Genomic DNA, 17,860 nt, shown 5'->3' with positions numbered 1-17,860 from the left:
GGGTGATTAAACAGTCTGTAAAAAGGATGCCTGCATTTCGATCATATTCTAATGTCTGTTTTAATGCAGAATTAGAAAAAATGAAAACATCATGGCACAATCCAGGATACTTTGCAACAACATCTCTAAACTTTCCATCAGCATCAATGACAACCTGACAGTTCAAAGCAGGATACCCTTTTCTAAAAAAAAAGAAGCTAAAAAACTTCAAAATGTTAAAATGTTTAAAAATAAGAGAGCATTAAAAACCTTTTTTGAAAAAATTGGCATCATGTTAGAACAACTGGCCACCTTTAACCAACACAAAACTATGCTTTTTTACATGACCTTTTATTATAAACTATATGACCTTATATTATATTGTTTTAAGTTTAGCACTTACGTTATATAATTTGATGTTTTCAAACTTTAAATAACTATGATGCACTATTTAAAATGTTAAAAAAAACTTCAATTTTTGTTATAAAAATGTTGCACTTTGTGAAATTGAAGTATTGTTTCTTCATAAATTAAATAATTTTTTTAGATATAATTAACAACAAGGTTTTCTCAGGGATTTTTTTCTACCTCAAGGTTTTTTAGGTATTCCAGGTTGAGTAAAAACCCTGTATAAAGCACCAGCTTTAAGCTCCATTCATAACAGTCCATTAATAACAAGCATATTTAACAATAAAGAACCATAAGATTATAGCTAATCTTCCTTGCATTGAGTAACAATTCTTACCAATTACTGCTTGAAAACTCCAAGTTGATAAAAGCCTTAACACTATTAGTACTTTTGCTTCTGAAGAAATTGGGTTGCTTGTCAATGTGATTGGTGATAAATCATAGTGTAAAGTGTTGACAAACTGATGTTGCTACTGTCATCTACCTACAATTGTTCCTCTAATGTAAAGGGTTTCAGTTTCGTAACGAAAAATAATGATAATAGTTATTACCCTAATATATATATATATATATATATATATATATATATATATATATATATATATATATATATATATATATATATATATATATATATATATATATATATATATATATTAGGGTAATAACTATTATCATTATTTTTCGTTACGAAACTGAAACCCTTTACATTAGAGGAACAATTGTAGGTAGATGACAGTAGCAACATCAGTTTTTAAAAAAATTGAAAAAAGTTCCACCACCTTTTTATTTTTTTTTGTGCGCACATCGCACAGTTTGACTATCGGTTTCAATTTCACACTGACTTTTTATATGACGTTCTATATTGCTTTTAAGCACATTCCAATCAGCTGTTTCCATTTGTTTATAAACTAGACATTTACAGATGGTTGTTAGTTTAGTAGTTTGTTAATAGATGTTGTTTATTATCTTTGTTTTGAATATATTCACTGACACACTTCACACGGTATTTTGCTATACCGTGTGAAGTGTGAACTCGTTTGAATATTTTTGTTTTCAGTGCAAGATTGTCAATAAAATGTCTTAAAGAAATTTCAGCAACAGTGTAAAGTCAAACAGGTATATTTGGAAGAAGAATCTCCCTCTTTTTCTAAACAGAAAAGAGATCCAAGTATTCCATCTGTTGAAAAGCTAACCAATCTCACACGGATGCCGACAAACCGTCAAATTCTTGGAAACTTCACTTTATTCTATATCCGTAATCAAAATTATGATTACGGATATAGAATTGCTCTGGAGGGAAATTCTAGACTTTCCACTATTATCCAGCGCACTCATCAGAAAGAAGCTCAATAGTCTGATTGATCTATATGACAAAAACAAAAAGAAACTGTCTGATAAATTCACTGCAACACTTTCTCAGTTATTTGATGTCACTAACGTTAATGGAGAATGGAAAAGCACGGAGGATAAAGAGCTCTACCAGAGGCAAGTTGAGAGTGGAGGAAAGATTGGTTATTCAATGATCAAACAAGCCCCTTTGGAATCAATCCACCCAAAAAAACGAATCCGACTATCAACAACTCAACCTCAAGCCAGCTCTTCTCAATCCCAACCCACACAAACACATGAAAGTGACTCAGAATCTTCGGATTCTGAAACCTCTGATTCTTCAACCGAGTCGCCAACCTCTTCTTCCACGTCATCTTCTCCTGAATGCAAACCAACATACCAAAGATCAAGCACTACAACAGCGGGTTTACTAGTACTGAAAAACAACATTTCTACACATAAAGCACATAACGTTCTTGCATCCATTGCTGAACATGGTCATGATGTGCCGGTTCCAAGTCAGGCGGGTGTCTGGAAACCAGTAATCTCTGAAGGACAGAAAATGAAAACCAAAATTGTTCAAAAACTTCAAAGCAATGATCCCTATTGTCTCCAGTTTGATGGTAAAAGAATGCAAGGGGAAGAGTATCAAGTTTTTCTGCTGAAAAATTTGACAACCGAAATCAAACTCGGTATTCTTAAATGTGAGAGTGGTTCTGCCGCGGCCATTCACAAGGAACTTCATCAGCTAATTGATGAATACGATGCTTGGGAAAATATTCGCATGATAATCTGCGACACGACCGCAGTAAATACTGGTCGTTTGCACGGGGTTGTAAAGCTCATACAGGATGATGTCTTGAGCAAGGGGTTTCAGAAGCCACAATATATTGGCTGTCAGCACCATGTGCTCAACCTCCTTCTGAAGCATGTCATGGATTTTCTTATTCAAGAGCCAACAACTAAACCAGAACTCAACTATTCCTTCATTAACAAATTAACAGAAAAAATGTCTCTCTTCAGGCTGATTACCACCTCGTTGCTACAGATGATGTTAACACAGGCAAGAACCCTGGATGGCGAGATGATTTTAAGTTCTTATTTGAACTATGTCAGGCATATCGTCATTACAAAACAACTTCACGTTGGCCTATAATCAGCTGGAAGAAACTCCCAAATTTACACCAGGCAAGGTGGAACTCACGTGCGATATATGCTGTTATAGCATTATTTCTGATACCAGAGTGGCGCAATATCCTCACTACAGCATGCGACTTCATCTGCTACGAATGGGCAAATGCTTGGTTCCATTCGCAACAATACAATGAAGCGTCCTTCAATGAACTGTTTACCTCACTCATGAAGATAAAATGCAAGAAAGCAGTTAAGTGTTTGGAGACGCATTGGTCAGTCGAAGAGTCATTAATTGACATTCCCAGATCTAACCAAATTGCTGAACGTGCTGTAAAACTGATGGAGGAACTTCATGCGAAATCAAGAAAAATTGAATTTTTGAACCTGAAGTTCATAGCAAAAACTATTTTTTAAACATTTTTTGTACATTTTGGACAAATTGCTAGCTGTTCTGTATCTTATTAATTAATAAAAGTTGCTTAGTTATTACTAATACTCTTTTAAATAAAGTAAAAAACACATGTCTTTTTTTTTTTTAAAAAAAATTATTTAGTCACTTTTTTCTTCCGAAAAGGAGGGGGGGGGGGAACTTTTTTAAAAAAAATCAAAAATGCAATTTATATTCTTTAATTACTCATAAACTTTCCTCGATTGCAAGTGGTTTCATAAAAAAAGTTTTTTTTCTATCACACTAATATATATATAAAGGCATAATGTATTTTTTTGCTTCTATGCTAAGTATATATTATATATATACTTATATATTATATATATACTTATTATTACGAATAATAATTAATCATTTTTCACACAATGCCAATATCCGTTGCAGAGGGTGAAAGATCTTTTAGTAAACTTAAGATAATAAAAAACCATTTCAGAGCCACTATGGGCCAAGAGCGACTTTCAAATCTTATGATGTTGTCTATTGAAAATGATCTCGCGAAATCATTGTCATATGATGAAGTAATTTATAATTTGCCTCGAAAAAAGCTCGAAAATTTTATTTAAATTAGGAATTGTTTATGCTATGGTTAGTTAGCAAAAAATGAAATAAAGTTAAAGAGCTATAAAGGCATAATGTATTTTTTTGCTTCTATGTTAAGTATATATTATATAATAATAGATTTACTCATATAAGATATATTAAGCCTAATAAATATAATAATGTAACATCTTAATATGATGCTATATCATTATGATGCAGTTATCTTTTGTTAATATATGTGATTATTGTTAACCCTAACTATAATATATATAACTTACATATGTTAAGATCCCTAACAATATATCAATCTGACAATAGAACTACATATGTATCATAAAATATTCTTCTTATTTAGTGATTTTAAAGCTACGCCAAAGTTAAAGCAGCTCATAGCGTAACTTTTCTTGAGTAAATTGAGCTGAGCAAGTTTCTAAAAAGTTTGGTGAGTACCATTTCAGTTTGGTGAATACAATAGTTTAGGGTTACCGATAGTTTTATACTTACGCAAAAACTTACGAAAGTTTTTTTGAAGCGCAACTGCGCAAGTTTGGTGAATACGACTTTTACTGTCTTGAACTTACGCCAAAGTTACGCCAAACTTACGCAAAAAAAAAGTTGGGTGAATAAGCTCTCTGTTGTTTTCATTGAAAATCGTACGCGTAGGAAGTGGTTTATAAGTTACTACAAATGGTACGGTTCACTCCGTTTCTCATGGGACTAAAATGGCAGACTCATTAAACGACAAAACCTGTTCAAGTCCAAACTGTAACAAGCCTGCCAATCTACAATGCCCGACGTGTTTAAAACTTGGTTTAAGTGGGAGCTATTTCTGTGAACAAGTAAACTTTATTTTTTTGTAACCATACAAATATTTTATTCCTTAAAAACGGTTTGCGTGGTTATTAACAATTTATATACCTAGGTGCCTCTATTTAAGTAGGGGAACCGCAAACATCTGTTATATTGTACAATGATATCCTTTAGCTTAACGATAAATTATTTAGGTCCTCTACATGAGGAGATTCTTTAAACAACTTACAACAATATCGGCTAAAATTATTCAAATCTATTAAATTATTATTGATGTTTATGATGTCAGAGTGTCTAAAGGAAGTGTACGCAGAAAAGATAAGCGAAACGCCATCTCTCTGCCTAGTTGAAAAATTCTTTCATGGCTGTTAAGTTATTTGTTGCAATTCTTTTAGCCCTAAGCTTTGCAGTTCAGCTGATTCTTATGATTTTGTAGACTTCTAACTAAGTTATCATCTTGGCTGGAATGATAAAGCACTAAAGTTTTGACATAATGAAAATATGTTTATGGAAGTCTTTTGTTGCTTATTTTAATCTATTTTGTCAAATATAGCAGAATATGTCAAGACTGCTTGTGCAGGTTATTTGAGATTGCGTTATCTTAGGTATGTATAAACCTAAAACTACATATGAATAAAAGAAGACTTTAAAAAAGTGCATTAAAACATACATATAGAGCAAACGTACACAAGAGGCCAATAATTATATTATAATTTGATTTGCAAACCAAAAGTTTAATGAATTTTTATAAAGATTAAAAGACTTTTATGATGATGTAAAAGTGTTTCATAATGTAATAAATATTTATTTGTAAACATCTTGCAAGAAAGTTGTATAAATATGTGCTCTAAAGAAATTATTTCTTAGCCATGCATTTTATTTATTTCATAATATTTTTTTATAGACACTCTTGGAAATTATTCATAATTTCACCTCTAAATAAAACAGATCTAATATTTTCAAGTATTCATTTCAATTTTTTTTTTTTTACATTTTTTGATCTAAATTAATAAGTCTAAAAAGATTATGTGGTTAATTCTCAACACAATTTTTGAAGATTAACTTAGAGATTTTACAGATGAAATTAATTCAGTTTGTAGAAGATAAAATCTAAGAATTTTTGCAGTTTTGCTAGAAATTCTTTACTTTTTTGCGTTAAAGCAAGCAGTTTTGTTCATGTTAGATAAACGCTTTCTGTCTTATTGACATTATACTAATTCTAAAATTACAGTATGCTAATTATGTCCTTTTGAACCTCAGGTATTGGTACAATACCATAGGTTATAGAAAGTTAATATTTTTTATTACTCCACTTTAAAAGATTTATTTCTGGACTTGCATATATTTTACAGTTATCAATGTATTCCCATATATACTGGTATAGAAGTTAACTAATATTAACTGGAAAGAGTACTTTAATGTTTTATAAAAAAATGAATAAGTCAAGGTGTGTTTTCCACATATTAATATTTTTATCTTTAAGGAACATTTTTGATCCATTCTAAACAGCTAAAAGTCTTGACTTAAACACAGGTATATACAGTATGTAAAAATAAATATAAAATTATATGTTCTAAAATTTATGTTCAGAAGAAATACTTGTAAAAATCCCTATAAATCTTTATAAGAATTTATAAATATTTATTTTCTTTGTGTTCTAAATTTAATTATACTTAAAAGTTTATGTATAAAGATATCTAATTAATAAGAAACATTTGTTTACTAAAATAATTGTTGCTTTTTTGTTCTTTTTTGCAGATAAAATTATTTTTTACATTTTAATGATTTATTCATAGAACAAACTGAACTTAGTTCAAAAAAAAAAAAATTAAAAAAATAGAAATTGATAATTACATTGAAAGGATATAAATTTTGTTATATGGAAAAATCTTCATTCTTTCAATTTTTGATTTTATTTTCCTTAGAAGCCATTTGGCAGCATCTGTATCTTTTAATCCTTCAGACTTTTGAAACCATCACTCTTTTCTTCTTCTTCTTTTTTTTTTAAGGCATGTTTCAAGAATGCATGGAAAGAACATAAAAAAATTCATTCAGAAACTGGTATTTGACACAAGTTTTAAGTTAATCATTTTGGTGTAATTTGTTTTAGTTCCAAAGGTTTTTATTTAAAATGTTAAGTTTGATCAAAATTTAGTTTCTTTAAAATATTTAGGATTGCAAGTTAATGCTCTTAGTGAAGCGCTGTCTAAAAAGCAGGTTTCTGATTTTTTACATGGAAATGTGAAAACACAAAATCCATGGCCCGATTTTCAATACACAGGAAAACTTCGACCATCATACCCTTTGGTAAGCTATTTTAATTATTTGTATTTCTAAGCTTTAGACAAGATTATTCAAAATTTAGTTGCATTAAGTAATTAAAATTTTTATATAGTTATATGTATAATATATATATGTTATGAGTATATATGTTATAGTATATATATAGTTTATAGTATATATGTATGAGTGAATATTGAATGTTTAAATTTAAAATTTATTCTAAAAAAAGAAAAGAAGCTGAAATAGCCTTTCATTTATATTCTTTTCATATATTCACATATATTTCTTTTCTTATGTAAAAAGTTAAAATGAAAAAAAAAAAAAAAAAAAAATTTATCAGTTATTGAACATTTTCAAGTTTTTATTTTTCTACATATTGATGTTAGAAAAACTAAATATAAGTAAAAATATAAAAAAAGTCTTCTATTTAATTATTTAAGTTCACTGCCTTTAATTTAGAGCAAAAAGCGGCATGTTCCAAAACACATTCAGAGACCAGATTATGCTGACCATGAGCAAGGTTTACTTTTTTATGCTTTTTTTTTTTTTTGCTGAAGTTTCAAAAATTTTCTCTAAAGGTAGTGCACATGTCAAATTATTATCCACTATTTATAACTTTCTATTATGACCTTGACCCTTTCTGAATTCAAATATAAATTGTGTGTTTCTTAAAAGGTTTGCCTCTAAGTGAAATCACATCAAAACGATCAACTCAAATTGTTCAGCTCACATCAAAAGAAATTGAGGGAATGAGAGTAGTGTGCAAGGTTTGCAATTCTTTCATGCAAATTTTTATTTGTTGTAAATGTAAAATATGTAAAAAAAAAATCTATGAAATGTTTATTTGATTATTTAAAACACATTTATCTAAAATACTAATAAAAATAGCAGAATAAAAATCATTTTTAAAATGTCTAAAAATTTTTTTGTAGAAAACCTTACTATAAAAAATATTGAAATTGTAAATCATTTTGAAAAAGAATCATTAGCTCGAAGTATAATCTATGATAAATTAAAAAGATTTGCAACTGATCAGTCTTTTTTTGATAAAAAGCACAATGCTCATCCAACATCCTGGATATTGAGAAAAGGAAGCCAAACTAAAGATTTGCCAACAATGAAGAAAGGGATCAATCCTTAATTTGGTGTAAATCAATTGGCAATGGTTGTCAATTTAAAAAAATTAATATTCAATACAGAAAATGTGAAAGGACTCCCAAATACACTATATAAAGTCAAAACAAATTAAGGAAACAGAAAATTTACTCTAAATACGATATCACTTCTGGTCATCAATGATGAAAATTACTTTTGTTTTGCAGGCGCTAACATGTCTGGAAGTTCTGCATACTGCATAAAAATCAAAGAGAAATATTCCAGAAAGTGTTGGCTTTGTAGGAAAAGAGAAATTTCCAAAAAAATTGTTTATGTGGATGGCATTATCTCAACATGGTATGTCCAAGTCATTGTTTTGTACTTCCAAGGCTGTAGGATTCAATACATCAATCAATGTCAAAGAATGTTGTTATGTCAATGAATGTTTAGAAGAATGACTTCTCACAAGTATTCACAAGTAACATGGCAACTTTAACTATTTATTTTGACCAGAGTTAGAAAGTTCTTATTGCTCTAAGGATTCTCTAAATTTGATGGACGAATGTTGATATCGATAAGGAATCTAACCCACCAAATGTGTCTCAAGCAGAACCAATTGAGAATATTTGACTCAAAAGGTTTATGAGGGAGATTGGAAAGCTTCAACAGAGCAAGTTTTGATTAATCACATTAAATTAAAACTAAAAGAAATTGATTTGAATTTTTACAGTTGCTTATAAAAGTTATTAAAGCAAAATTGAGATTTATTGCAGATGGAGTTTTTTCACATAAGAAGTAACTGATTTTTAATCAGTGTATTTCAATATACAAACAAAAAAAAACACTAAATACTAAATATAATACTTATGTAACTATACTAGTTTATATAGATAAAGTTTGTCTTCAATCTCTTCTTCAAATATTGAAAAGATACTTCTTACTGGCTCATCTTTCATTTCCCATTCCTCTTTGTCTTCTTTGCTATCATCATCATTATAGGCCATAAAGTTTGACAATTCTTTTGAATTGAGATGCTCACTTTCAAGCAGAATGGACACAATTCTGTTTTCTAATGGGTCAATAGCAGCTGAGTAGATGTTTGGTCTATTGTCATGCTCTATTGCCTTTGTGATTCCAGCTGCCTTCCAATCATTAGCTATTATATCATAATGTTTATAGGACCTGAGATAATCATAATGCTGAACAGTCCATATAGCTTGCAATGGTTTCAAAATTGACAGCTTCAATTTAATTTCAATTTGTTAATGGTTTTTTCTTCATTAACTGTTAAATCAAAATGTTGAAACAGGTTTGTAATAATTGCTGATACTTGGATCATGAAATTATTTTCTTTCAATATTTTTAAGAACAGGGTCTGTTGTTTGACCTTTAGATACATCCAACAGTTGTTCATGTTCCGATTTAACATATGGTATGATAATTTGACTAAAAGTTTAAGAGATTCTGTTGTGTTACTATAGTGTCATTTACACTAAGCAAAAATGAATTTAAATTTCTGAAGGATTGGAAAAGTTTTACCCACATAAATTGTTTGTATTGGCAGGAAAGATTTGTATATTTTCCAAAGGTGGCAGTAATTGCATTTTTGAAGTAGATCATATAGTGGCTAATCTATGTTCTTCTTCAAAAATGCAACTAATTTTTGCAAAGAAGCAATATTCAAAAATTTGGTTGATTTGGGCAAAATCTGTAAGAACAAAATTTTTTTCCACAATTTCCTCTCTTAATTTACCTGAAAATTTCAAAGTGTGTTGATTTAAAGGAAATAACCTAATTCAAGAAATTAAGAAAACTTTTTATTCTATTAGCATGTGTGACACTCTCCCTAATACTTGGAGTTGTATTACACATAGGTTTAAATTTTTTAGCTATCCTAATATTTAAGGATGACAATTTTTAAAAGTCTGTCTAATTATAGCTTTAGATATTGCCAATCAATCTTACAGAATGTTCCATTCAAAATCTGTTTTTAAACTTATAACATTCTGTAACATTCATTGGTAACATTTAAAACTAGACTTGGACTTTTAGATTTTGTTATTCTTTAGTATTATGTCTTTAGTATTATGTCTTTAGTATTATGTCTTTAGTATTATGTCTTTAGTATTATGACTTTAGTATTATGTCTTTAGTATTATGTCTTTAGTATTATGTCTTTAGTATTATGTCTTTAGTATTATATCTTTAGTATTATGTCTTTAGTATTATGTCTTTAGTATTATATCTTTAGTATTATGTCTTTAGTATTATGTCTTTAGTATTATGACTTTAGTATTATGACTTTAGTATTATGACTTTAGTATTATGACTTTAGTATTATGACTTTAGCATTATGACTTTAGTATTATGACTTTAGTATTATGACTTTAGTCTCTTCTTTCACATGAAAAAAGTTTTGGATCAATGAAATTTCAATGAAACTCCAGGAGTTAGTGAAAGCATCATCCATGATAACAGAGCAAAAAAATTATTGTTAGTTTTAAATAAAAAATTAATCATCAAGTACTTTGAATTAGATTATTTTCTTCATATTTTTAAAACTTCAAAAAATGTCAAGAACCATTTTTCCGCCAGTTTCTTTTACTAGAACTCTTCTTTCATTTGAAAAAAAATTTTTAATCCATAAGTTAGGCAATTTCATGAATTAGTGAAAACACAAGCCATGCTAACAGTACAGAAAATTTGTCTTGAGCACTTTAAAATCAAAAAATGACCAGAAGTTTTTGAATTCAGCACCCTAAATAATAGCAAAATACTAATTTTCAACTATTTTCTTTTACTAGATTATAAATAATTCAGGAAAAAGTAATACCATAAAATCCATAATGGGAAAAGAATAGGGCATTTTAAGCTAAATTTCAAAGTGTTATAATAATTGAACTGTTCAAAGCTGGGAGCTAAAATTTTATATTTTTTGATATTTAATAACAGTACAATGGTTCAAGTTTGAAGGAAATCTGAGGGGTTGGATAGAAAAAATTAAAATTTAAAAGTTGAAAACACTTGTTTTTATTGTAATATTTTAAAATGTTTGTAAAAAACTAGAACTTATGTATAATTACTTAACTTTTTGTTTATGATTTATGATCTTACAATACTGTTGTTGTTGAACAATTCAGTTTTAAAAAAATGTGGTTCTGTGGTTCATTTTTGAAAAGTTATTTTAATTTTATTTAGAGTTGCATTAATTTCCAAATTTACTTAGGTATTTACTTATCATTTTTATTATTTTATTATTTTAATTCTTATCATTTATTATTTTTATCTTTTTGAATTTATAAAACTGGAAATATTTTTCACTTTCGTGAATAAAAACTTTAATAAAGATTTCATATAATTACTATTGATATGTGTATGTTATAAATTCCATAAAACGTTTATTTAAATATGTGTTAGGTGTTGTAAGCTTTTTTCTTTAAATTAATTCTTTTATAGTTAGCCCGTGAAGTTTTAGACATTGTAGCAAAGGCTGTGCGCCCAGGGATTACAACTGATGAGCTTGATAAAATTTGCCATGAGGTCATTTTTCTCTCAATTTATGCACTTTATTTAAAAATAACTTTCTCTTTATTCAAAATTACATATGTATGTATGTATGTATGTATGTATGTATGTATGTATGTATGTATGTATGTATGTATGTATGTATGTATGTATGTATGTATGTATGTATGTATGTATGTATGTATGCAATTTTGATTTTCAGAAACATTTGAATAAATATTTTGAAGTAAATGCAAATTGAAGCTTTAAATTGTTTGAACTTTAGGCAACAATAGAAAGAAACTGCTATCCTTCTCCTCTAAACTACTATCAGTTTCCTAAAAGCTGCTGCACGTAAGTCTGATGTATTAACTGACTGTATCATCTTATTGTCATTCACTATTTTTCAGATATAATTTTGTATTAAGCATGTCACTTTTGCCATTTAATTTTGATGAAACTCTTTTCTTTATAAACTTGTGTTATTTTAATATTTGAAGAGTTGTTTGTTTTTTTCAAATCATGGGTCAGTTTTTGCATATTGGTATCACATAGGTTATATTCTCATCCGATTTGGCATTGTTAAACAAATATTTTGTTGTGTTAGGTTAATATTCTTATTTTAGTTGAAAGTTGTTCTTTGATATCTTTACTGTACTTAGTTCTGTAAATGAAGTTATCTGTCATGGAATACCTGACCTTCGTAAACTAGAGGAGGGAGATATTATCAACTGTGAGTAATCAAATCTCTGTTTTTTACTCATACTAAGAAGTTTTTTCACTTTAGAGTTTTGTTTTTTCATTATTTCATTAGTGGATGTTACTTGTTATTATAATGGTTTTCATGGAGATCTTAACGAAACTATGTTCGTTGGAGAAGTTGATGAAAATTCAAAACTTTTGGTAAAAACAGCTTATGATTGCTTAATGGCTGCTGCAAATGAAAGTGAGTATTTGTTTTAGGTGTCAAATTTTGTTTACCTATTTCTAATGAGTTTCACAATCTGTAGTGATGTTTTTCTTTTGTATATAGTTTCATATTTTAGTAAAACCTGGAGTTAGGTACAGAGATATGGGCCAGTATATACAAAATGTTGCACATGCTAATAGATGCTCTGTAACACGAACTTATTGTGGTCACGGAATTCACCAGTAATTAGTTACTCAATTTATTAGGATTTATTTTACCAGTTTCCAGTTTCCAAAAAGTTTTTAAATACTTTTAAGTTCGATGTTGAAAAGTTAGCAATTAATTTTATTTAAAGGAAGTTGTTCCATGAGAGATTCTTGCTATAGATAAAATTTGATCATAATTTTGTTGCTCTTAGGTTATTTCACACTGCTCCTAATGTTCCTCATTATGCAAGTATGTTGGTGGTATTTATTATAGTTTTATTTAAGTGTTCATCTCTTATTATTTTTTATGCAAGTATGTTGGTCGTATTTATTATAGTTTTATTTAAGTGTTCATCTCTTATTTTTTTTTTTAAAAAAATTCTGCTTTACTATGATTTTTCTATTTTAAAGGATCTGTCGTATTATAGTTATGGCATGTATATATTTTTTATATATATGCTATAGTTACATTGCTATAGTTAAAGCATATATAATTTTTTTGGATCTACTTCATTGTTTACTTTTAAAAAAGTATTTAATTTTTCACTTAGAACGAGTTCAACAAAAAGAATACAAAAATTAAAAATAACTATTTATAGCAAATAATATTATGATGAAAGGAATGACTTTCTTATGTAAAAAAAAGTTCCTTTCCAAATAATTGTCTTTTTCTAGAGAATAAAGCAGTTGGTGTAATGAAGGCTGGTCACGTATTTACAATCGAACCTATGATAAACCAAGGTATAAAAACGTTTTTTTTGACTGGCTTGTATTAGCACCATTTTCATTTGTTAATTTGTGATGTTAATCTCATCAGTACTAATAATCTTTTATTCGTATATTTACGCAGCTTGTCTAAACAAGAAATCTTTTAAACAGAGCAGATTTATTTTATACTTTTCTGTGTCCCAAGAGTTCTTGATAATTCATTTAAATGACGTGAAAAAGATTGATGTATATCGTTATTTTCTTTTTTTGGTTCAATCGATCCTGTACTACTTGTATCTGTATACAACGTTGCTGTAGTGTTTGAACGTCTTTTTACTATTTCTTTTTCTCTGTTAAAGCACGATAAAGTTTTCTTCGTTAAAGTTCGTAGCTCTACATTTGTAGTTGTGTAGATTATTGGGTTTAAGATGGACTGGATATAGGTAAGCAGATATAAAGAATACGCATACTTAATGGTATTATAATTAAAATTCTTGTCACTTACGGCTTCTACCAACATTAATATTGCATATGGAAGATTGCACAAAATGCATGTTACTACAATTAAAAATGTGGTTCGCACAGCTTTTGGGCTCCATATATCTTCCGTTAACTTTTTGTTCTTTGACTTTGTTTTGCTTGATTTTTTATCCCCTTGTTTTCCCTTATTTTTCTTTTCAACCTCTGATTGACTTGAAGACGGGACTACTTTTATATGGCTTAAATTCGTTAAGGCTCTTAGTCTCCCGTAATGCTGCGACGCCATTTGCATTATCTGTATGTTTAAATAACTCGTAGCAGCTATCGGTATAATTGTTACGCCTATAGATACCCATAGTAAGAACTCTTTTTTTACGATGCGAGTCAGCATGCATTTTTGAAATTCCTTGCTGGAGCATTGTCTTTTTACAAACGCTATTCCTGTAACGATTGGCAATAGTGTAGCTACTGCACTTCCCCATAAAAATATAATATAAAACGTAATTCTGCGTTTATTCATTTGTTGTGCATACGCCAGAGGCTCTCTTATGTATATATATCTATCCAACGAGAGTAAGCTCACTGTTCCTATTGACAGACTATAGCCTACAGCTACAATTGATAATGTTATTTGGCAAAATATAAACTTTTCAGTTAAATGAAGTAAGACGCTCGCAAAAGTAGCGATCGTTGTAATGATTATGTCGCTAAATGCTAGGTGTGCGTAAAGAAAATACGTGCAAGTCCGTAATTCTCGGTGCTTTAGTATCACGACAAGAACTAAAATGTTAAGTACCATTCCGATCGGGCTAAATATTGTTAACACGCCGATATTTATGACTCGTAAAACTGACATGGTTGAGATCATCTGAAAAAGAAAAGATATCAACATTAACCTTTGTAACACTCCTCTGTGTTCTTCATGATGTTTAGTTTAAACTTCTTACTTTTTTTTTTTTTTTTTTTTTCAATGCTTTCATCAGACATCAGTATAATGCATTGAATCCAACATAAGTGAAAGCAATATTTTTATTGCAATATTTATACAGCATCTCTTGTGTTGATTTTTTTCTATTCTTTGCAAATGCTGTTTTCCCAATCTCTGCTTTTGTTTATTACAAACGAAAGTATTCTAAGGCTTCTTAATCTACTTTTTCATTTTATGTATCGATTAAAAAAAAGGATAAAAAGGAAATATCATGAAATGACAAGATTGGCTTTTTTAAAAAATTTTTATTTACATTATTTAGATAAAGTTTTTAAGTCAGTGATTACAATTAAATCTTTTCATTTAACATTTTTCATTTGTAAGGTACTTGGCGAGATTTGACTTGGCCTGACAATTGGACTGCTGTAACACAGGTATCGCTTACGGCTCAGTTCAATTTTTGTCATTTTAACAAACCAAAAAGACAGTAAAAGCAAACGAAAACAAAAAAAATTTTATTTGTAAAATTCAATTATCTTGTTTCAGGATGGCCGTAGATCTGCTCAGTTCGAACAAACCTTTCTTGTTACTGAAACTGGTGTCGAAATTCTCACTGCTCGTAAAAATAATAGACCTTACTTTCAGGATCAACTAGATGGAATACAGATTTGAATAATTTTGCGTTTATAGTTCCCAAGCTTCTTTACTAAAAAGTACTGATTTTACTGAACGTGATTTTTTGCGCAATATTTTATTGGTTTATGTGCAGTTTAATTAGTTTTTTACACAACACCATCTTTTGTGTATTAAACAATAGTTTGATTCCCTAAGCACCCTGATGATCGTATTGCATGTTACTATACGACCATCATTACCGAGTTTTGGCTTACTACCAAAAAGGTTTCGTAGACGTATTTCTTCAACGTTTTTTTTTTTTTTTTTTTTTTTTTTTTTTTTATTTAGGAATGCGGGTTCAATTACGTTTTTTCAGTTTAAAACAATTTAAAGAATTCTCTTCGTTTTATTACTCAGTCGAATCCTCTTATCGTCAAAGAAGCTCAGGAAACTTCTCTTGTAATAAAATTGTTCTAATTCTTTTCATTGCTCTGAAACAAAAAAAATTTTTTTTTTAAAAAAAAAAATATATATTTCACTACCTCTGATGGCCATAATGTGGGTTGTAAACTGTGAAAATTAAAAAACCCAAACATTACTTACCAACACTATCAACACTGTCAACACTATTATTAAGACAGCGCAAAGATGTTCGACATCAAACTAATTTCAAAGTGAAATCTTTCAAAAGTTACTGCAAATCACGTGACATGTAAAAAACACTGTAATGAAACTTTTTTTACCAGATGTTCTGGAGAGATCTCCTGAGATGCGCAATCACTAGTTACAAATTAGATCAAAGTATCTCTGCTGTTAATATAATAAGTATTATAGCATATCAATTGTCATAGTCTTTCAACCAAAGTTTAGAGATAACGTTTCTATTTTTAATAATCATACCTATTTTTTAAAACTTACTTTATGTTTGAAAAGATGGTGGTACATAAAAAAACTGGTTTTCAAAAATATTTTTAACTGTATAAAAGACCACAAATTTTGGTTAGAGCTTGGTTGTAAAAACTGCTATAAAGCGGTTATTTCAAAGAAAAGAATTATGTCGTAATAGAAGAGAAGAAATTCTTGAAGCTTTAAAAAAGAGGTGTCTCAGGGGGCGGTTGCACTAGACGGAACGAATTTTACTTCCTTAAACTAACACGACAACCTAATTTTTCTATTTTAAATAACTTTGCTCCTAAGACTTAACAGTACGTTTCCCAGAATTAGTTTTGATTTTAAGGAGTTTATTTTCTCAAGACTAATTTAAATTTCAACAATCAATTTTACTGCCTCTAAAATTTTGGCAGAGAATTTACTATGTAAAATCGATTTACTGTAAACTATTAATTTATAGAAAATCAACTTTAAGTGATAAATTTCTCCAGTGGGTATAAAATTTTAACTAGTATTCACTGCGTTTAGACATCTAAAAATATTTTTCATTTTTCCGTTTTACGACACTATTCATTTGTCTTACGACAATCTCTACGGTACTATTGGTGTTACGACAATCTCTACGGTACTATTGGTGTTAAAGAACTTTTATTTTTGAAGAGCTTCTATATTCCAAAATAAAAATGTGCAATCGTCAGTTTTTTTCAAATTTTTGTATTTTGAAATTTTAATAAGTTTAAGTTACTCAATTTTTAGTTCGTTTTGTTATAAATTTATGAATTTCGCGCTAGAGCTTCATCAATTTTTTATTTGCTTTACAAATTCCCTTTATACCAAAAACATATTTAAATTTCTACATTGAAGTTAAAATTTAAAAATCATTAAAAAGATAAATAATCCGAATATAGCGATAACATTGCAGATCTAGTAACGCCCACAAAAACAACAAAACAGTTACATAATTCAAAGAATATATTTGGTCACACTCTCTATACAAAAACAAAGCAAAAAATAATCACTTTCTAACCTAATAAAAAGTGACAAATTCTCAGTCTCATTTTAATAAACGCTCTAAATATATTAAATCTTATTTGCATAACATAAAATAAATAACAGTGTCGGTAAAAGAGCAAAAAAAAAAAAAAAATAAAATCATCTTTACTCTTGCAACAAAAAAAAAACTTTACTTTTTCGAAGCCAGTTTTTTGCGTTGCTTTCAAATGGAAAATTTTTCTTAATAAAATTCTCTTTATTTTTTATTATAAATATATTTATATCATGTTTTAATTAATTTTTTTTTTTATACGAAAGTGAAAAAGAGACAAACTTTAATTATAGGAAAAATCGCTTTAAATAGCGTCACAAATTTTTTCTCGAATCGAAACAAACTTCGAAAAAATAAATTTGCATTTTCTTCAAAGTTTTTTCAAATTGAAAGCGAAAAAAATGTTAAATAAAAAAATTTCACCCTACTTTAAAATAAAAACTGTAAATAATATTATTTAATAATATCTTTAAATCTATTATTTTCTCTCTAAATAATATATTTCAAAAAACTCTTAAGAAAAAAATCTACACAAAAAATGACT

General features: G+C 28.6%; 2 protein-coding genes across 2 annotated transcripts; one reads left to right on the top strand and one right to left on the bottom strand.

The window, feature by feature from the left end:
- Positions 1-4,475: 4,475 nt before the first annotated feature.
- Positions 4,476-15,576, top strand: LOC145188588 (methionine aminopeptidase 1-like). The gene is made up of 14 exons (XM_090087749.1): positions 4,476-4,680; positions 6,661-6,712; positions 6,825-6,958; positions 7,394-7,454; positions 7,610-7,701; positions 11,486-11,569; positions 11,820-11,887; positions 12,196-12,266; positions 12,348-12,479; positions 12,580-12,685; positions 12,862-12,899; positions 13,325-13,390; positions 15,150-15,199; positions 15,312-15,576. Exons 1-14 carry the CDS (start codon positions 4,564-4,566, stop codon positions 15,435-15,437), a joined length of 1,197 nt encoding a protein of 398 aa, XP_089943875.1. The 5' UTR covers positions 4,476-4,563; the 3' UTR covers positions 15,438-15,576.
- Positions 13,144-16,080, bottom strand: LOC149888629 (alpha-1A adrenergic receptor-like). The gene is made up of 2 exons (XM_090087750.1): positions 15,984-16,080; positions 13,144-14,705 (listed from the first exon to the last, which is right to left on the bottom strand). The coding sequence occupies exon 2, from the start codon at positions 14,703-14,705 to the stop codon at positions 13,536-13,538; it is 1,170 nt and encodes a 389-aa protein (XP_089943876.1). The 5' UTR covers positions 15,984-16,080; the 3' UTR covers positions 13,144-13,535.
- Positions 16,081-17,860: the final 1,780 nt, after the last annotated feature.

This window comes from Hydra viridissima, unplaced genomic scaffold (assembly GCF_058129835.1).
Source record: "Hydra viridissima isolate aposymbiotic clone 2 unplaced genomic scaffold, HvirCarnegie_v1 scaffold_5, whole genome shotgun sequence".
NCBI lineage: Eukaryota > Metazoa > Cnidaria > Hydrozoa > Anthoathecata > Hydridae > Hydra > Hydra viridissima.
This window is presented reverse-complemented; position numbering and strand designations above follow the sequence as displayed.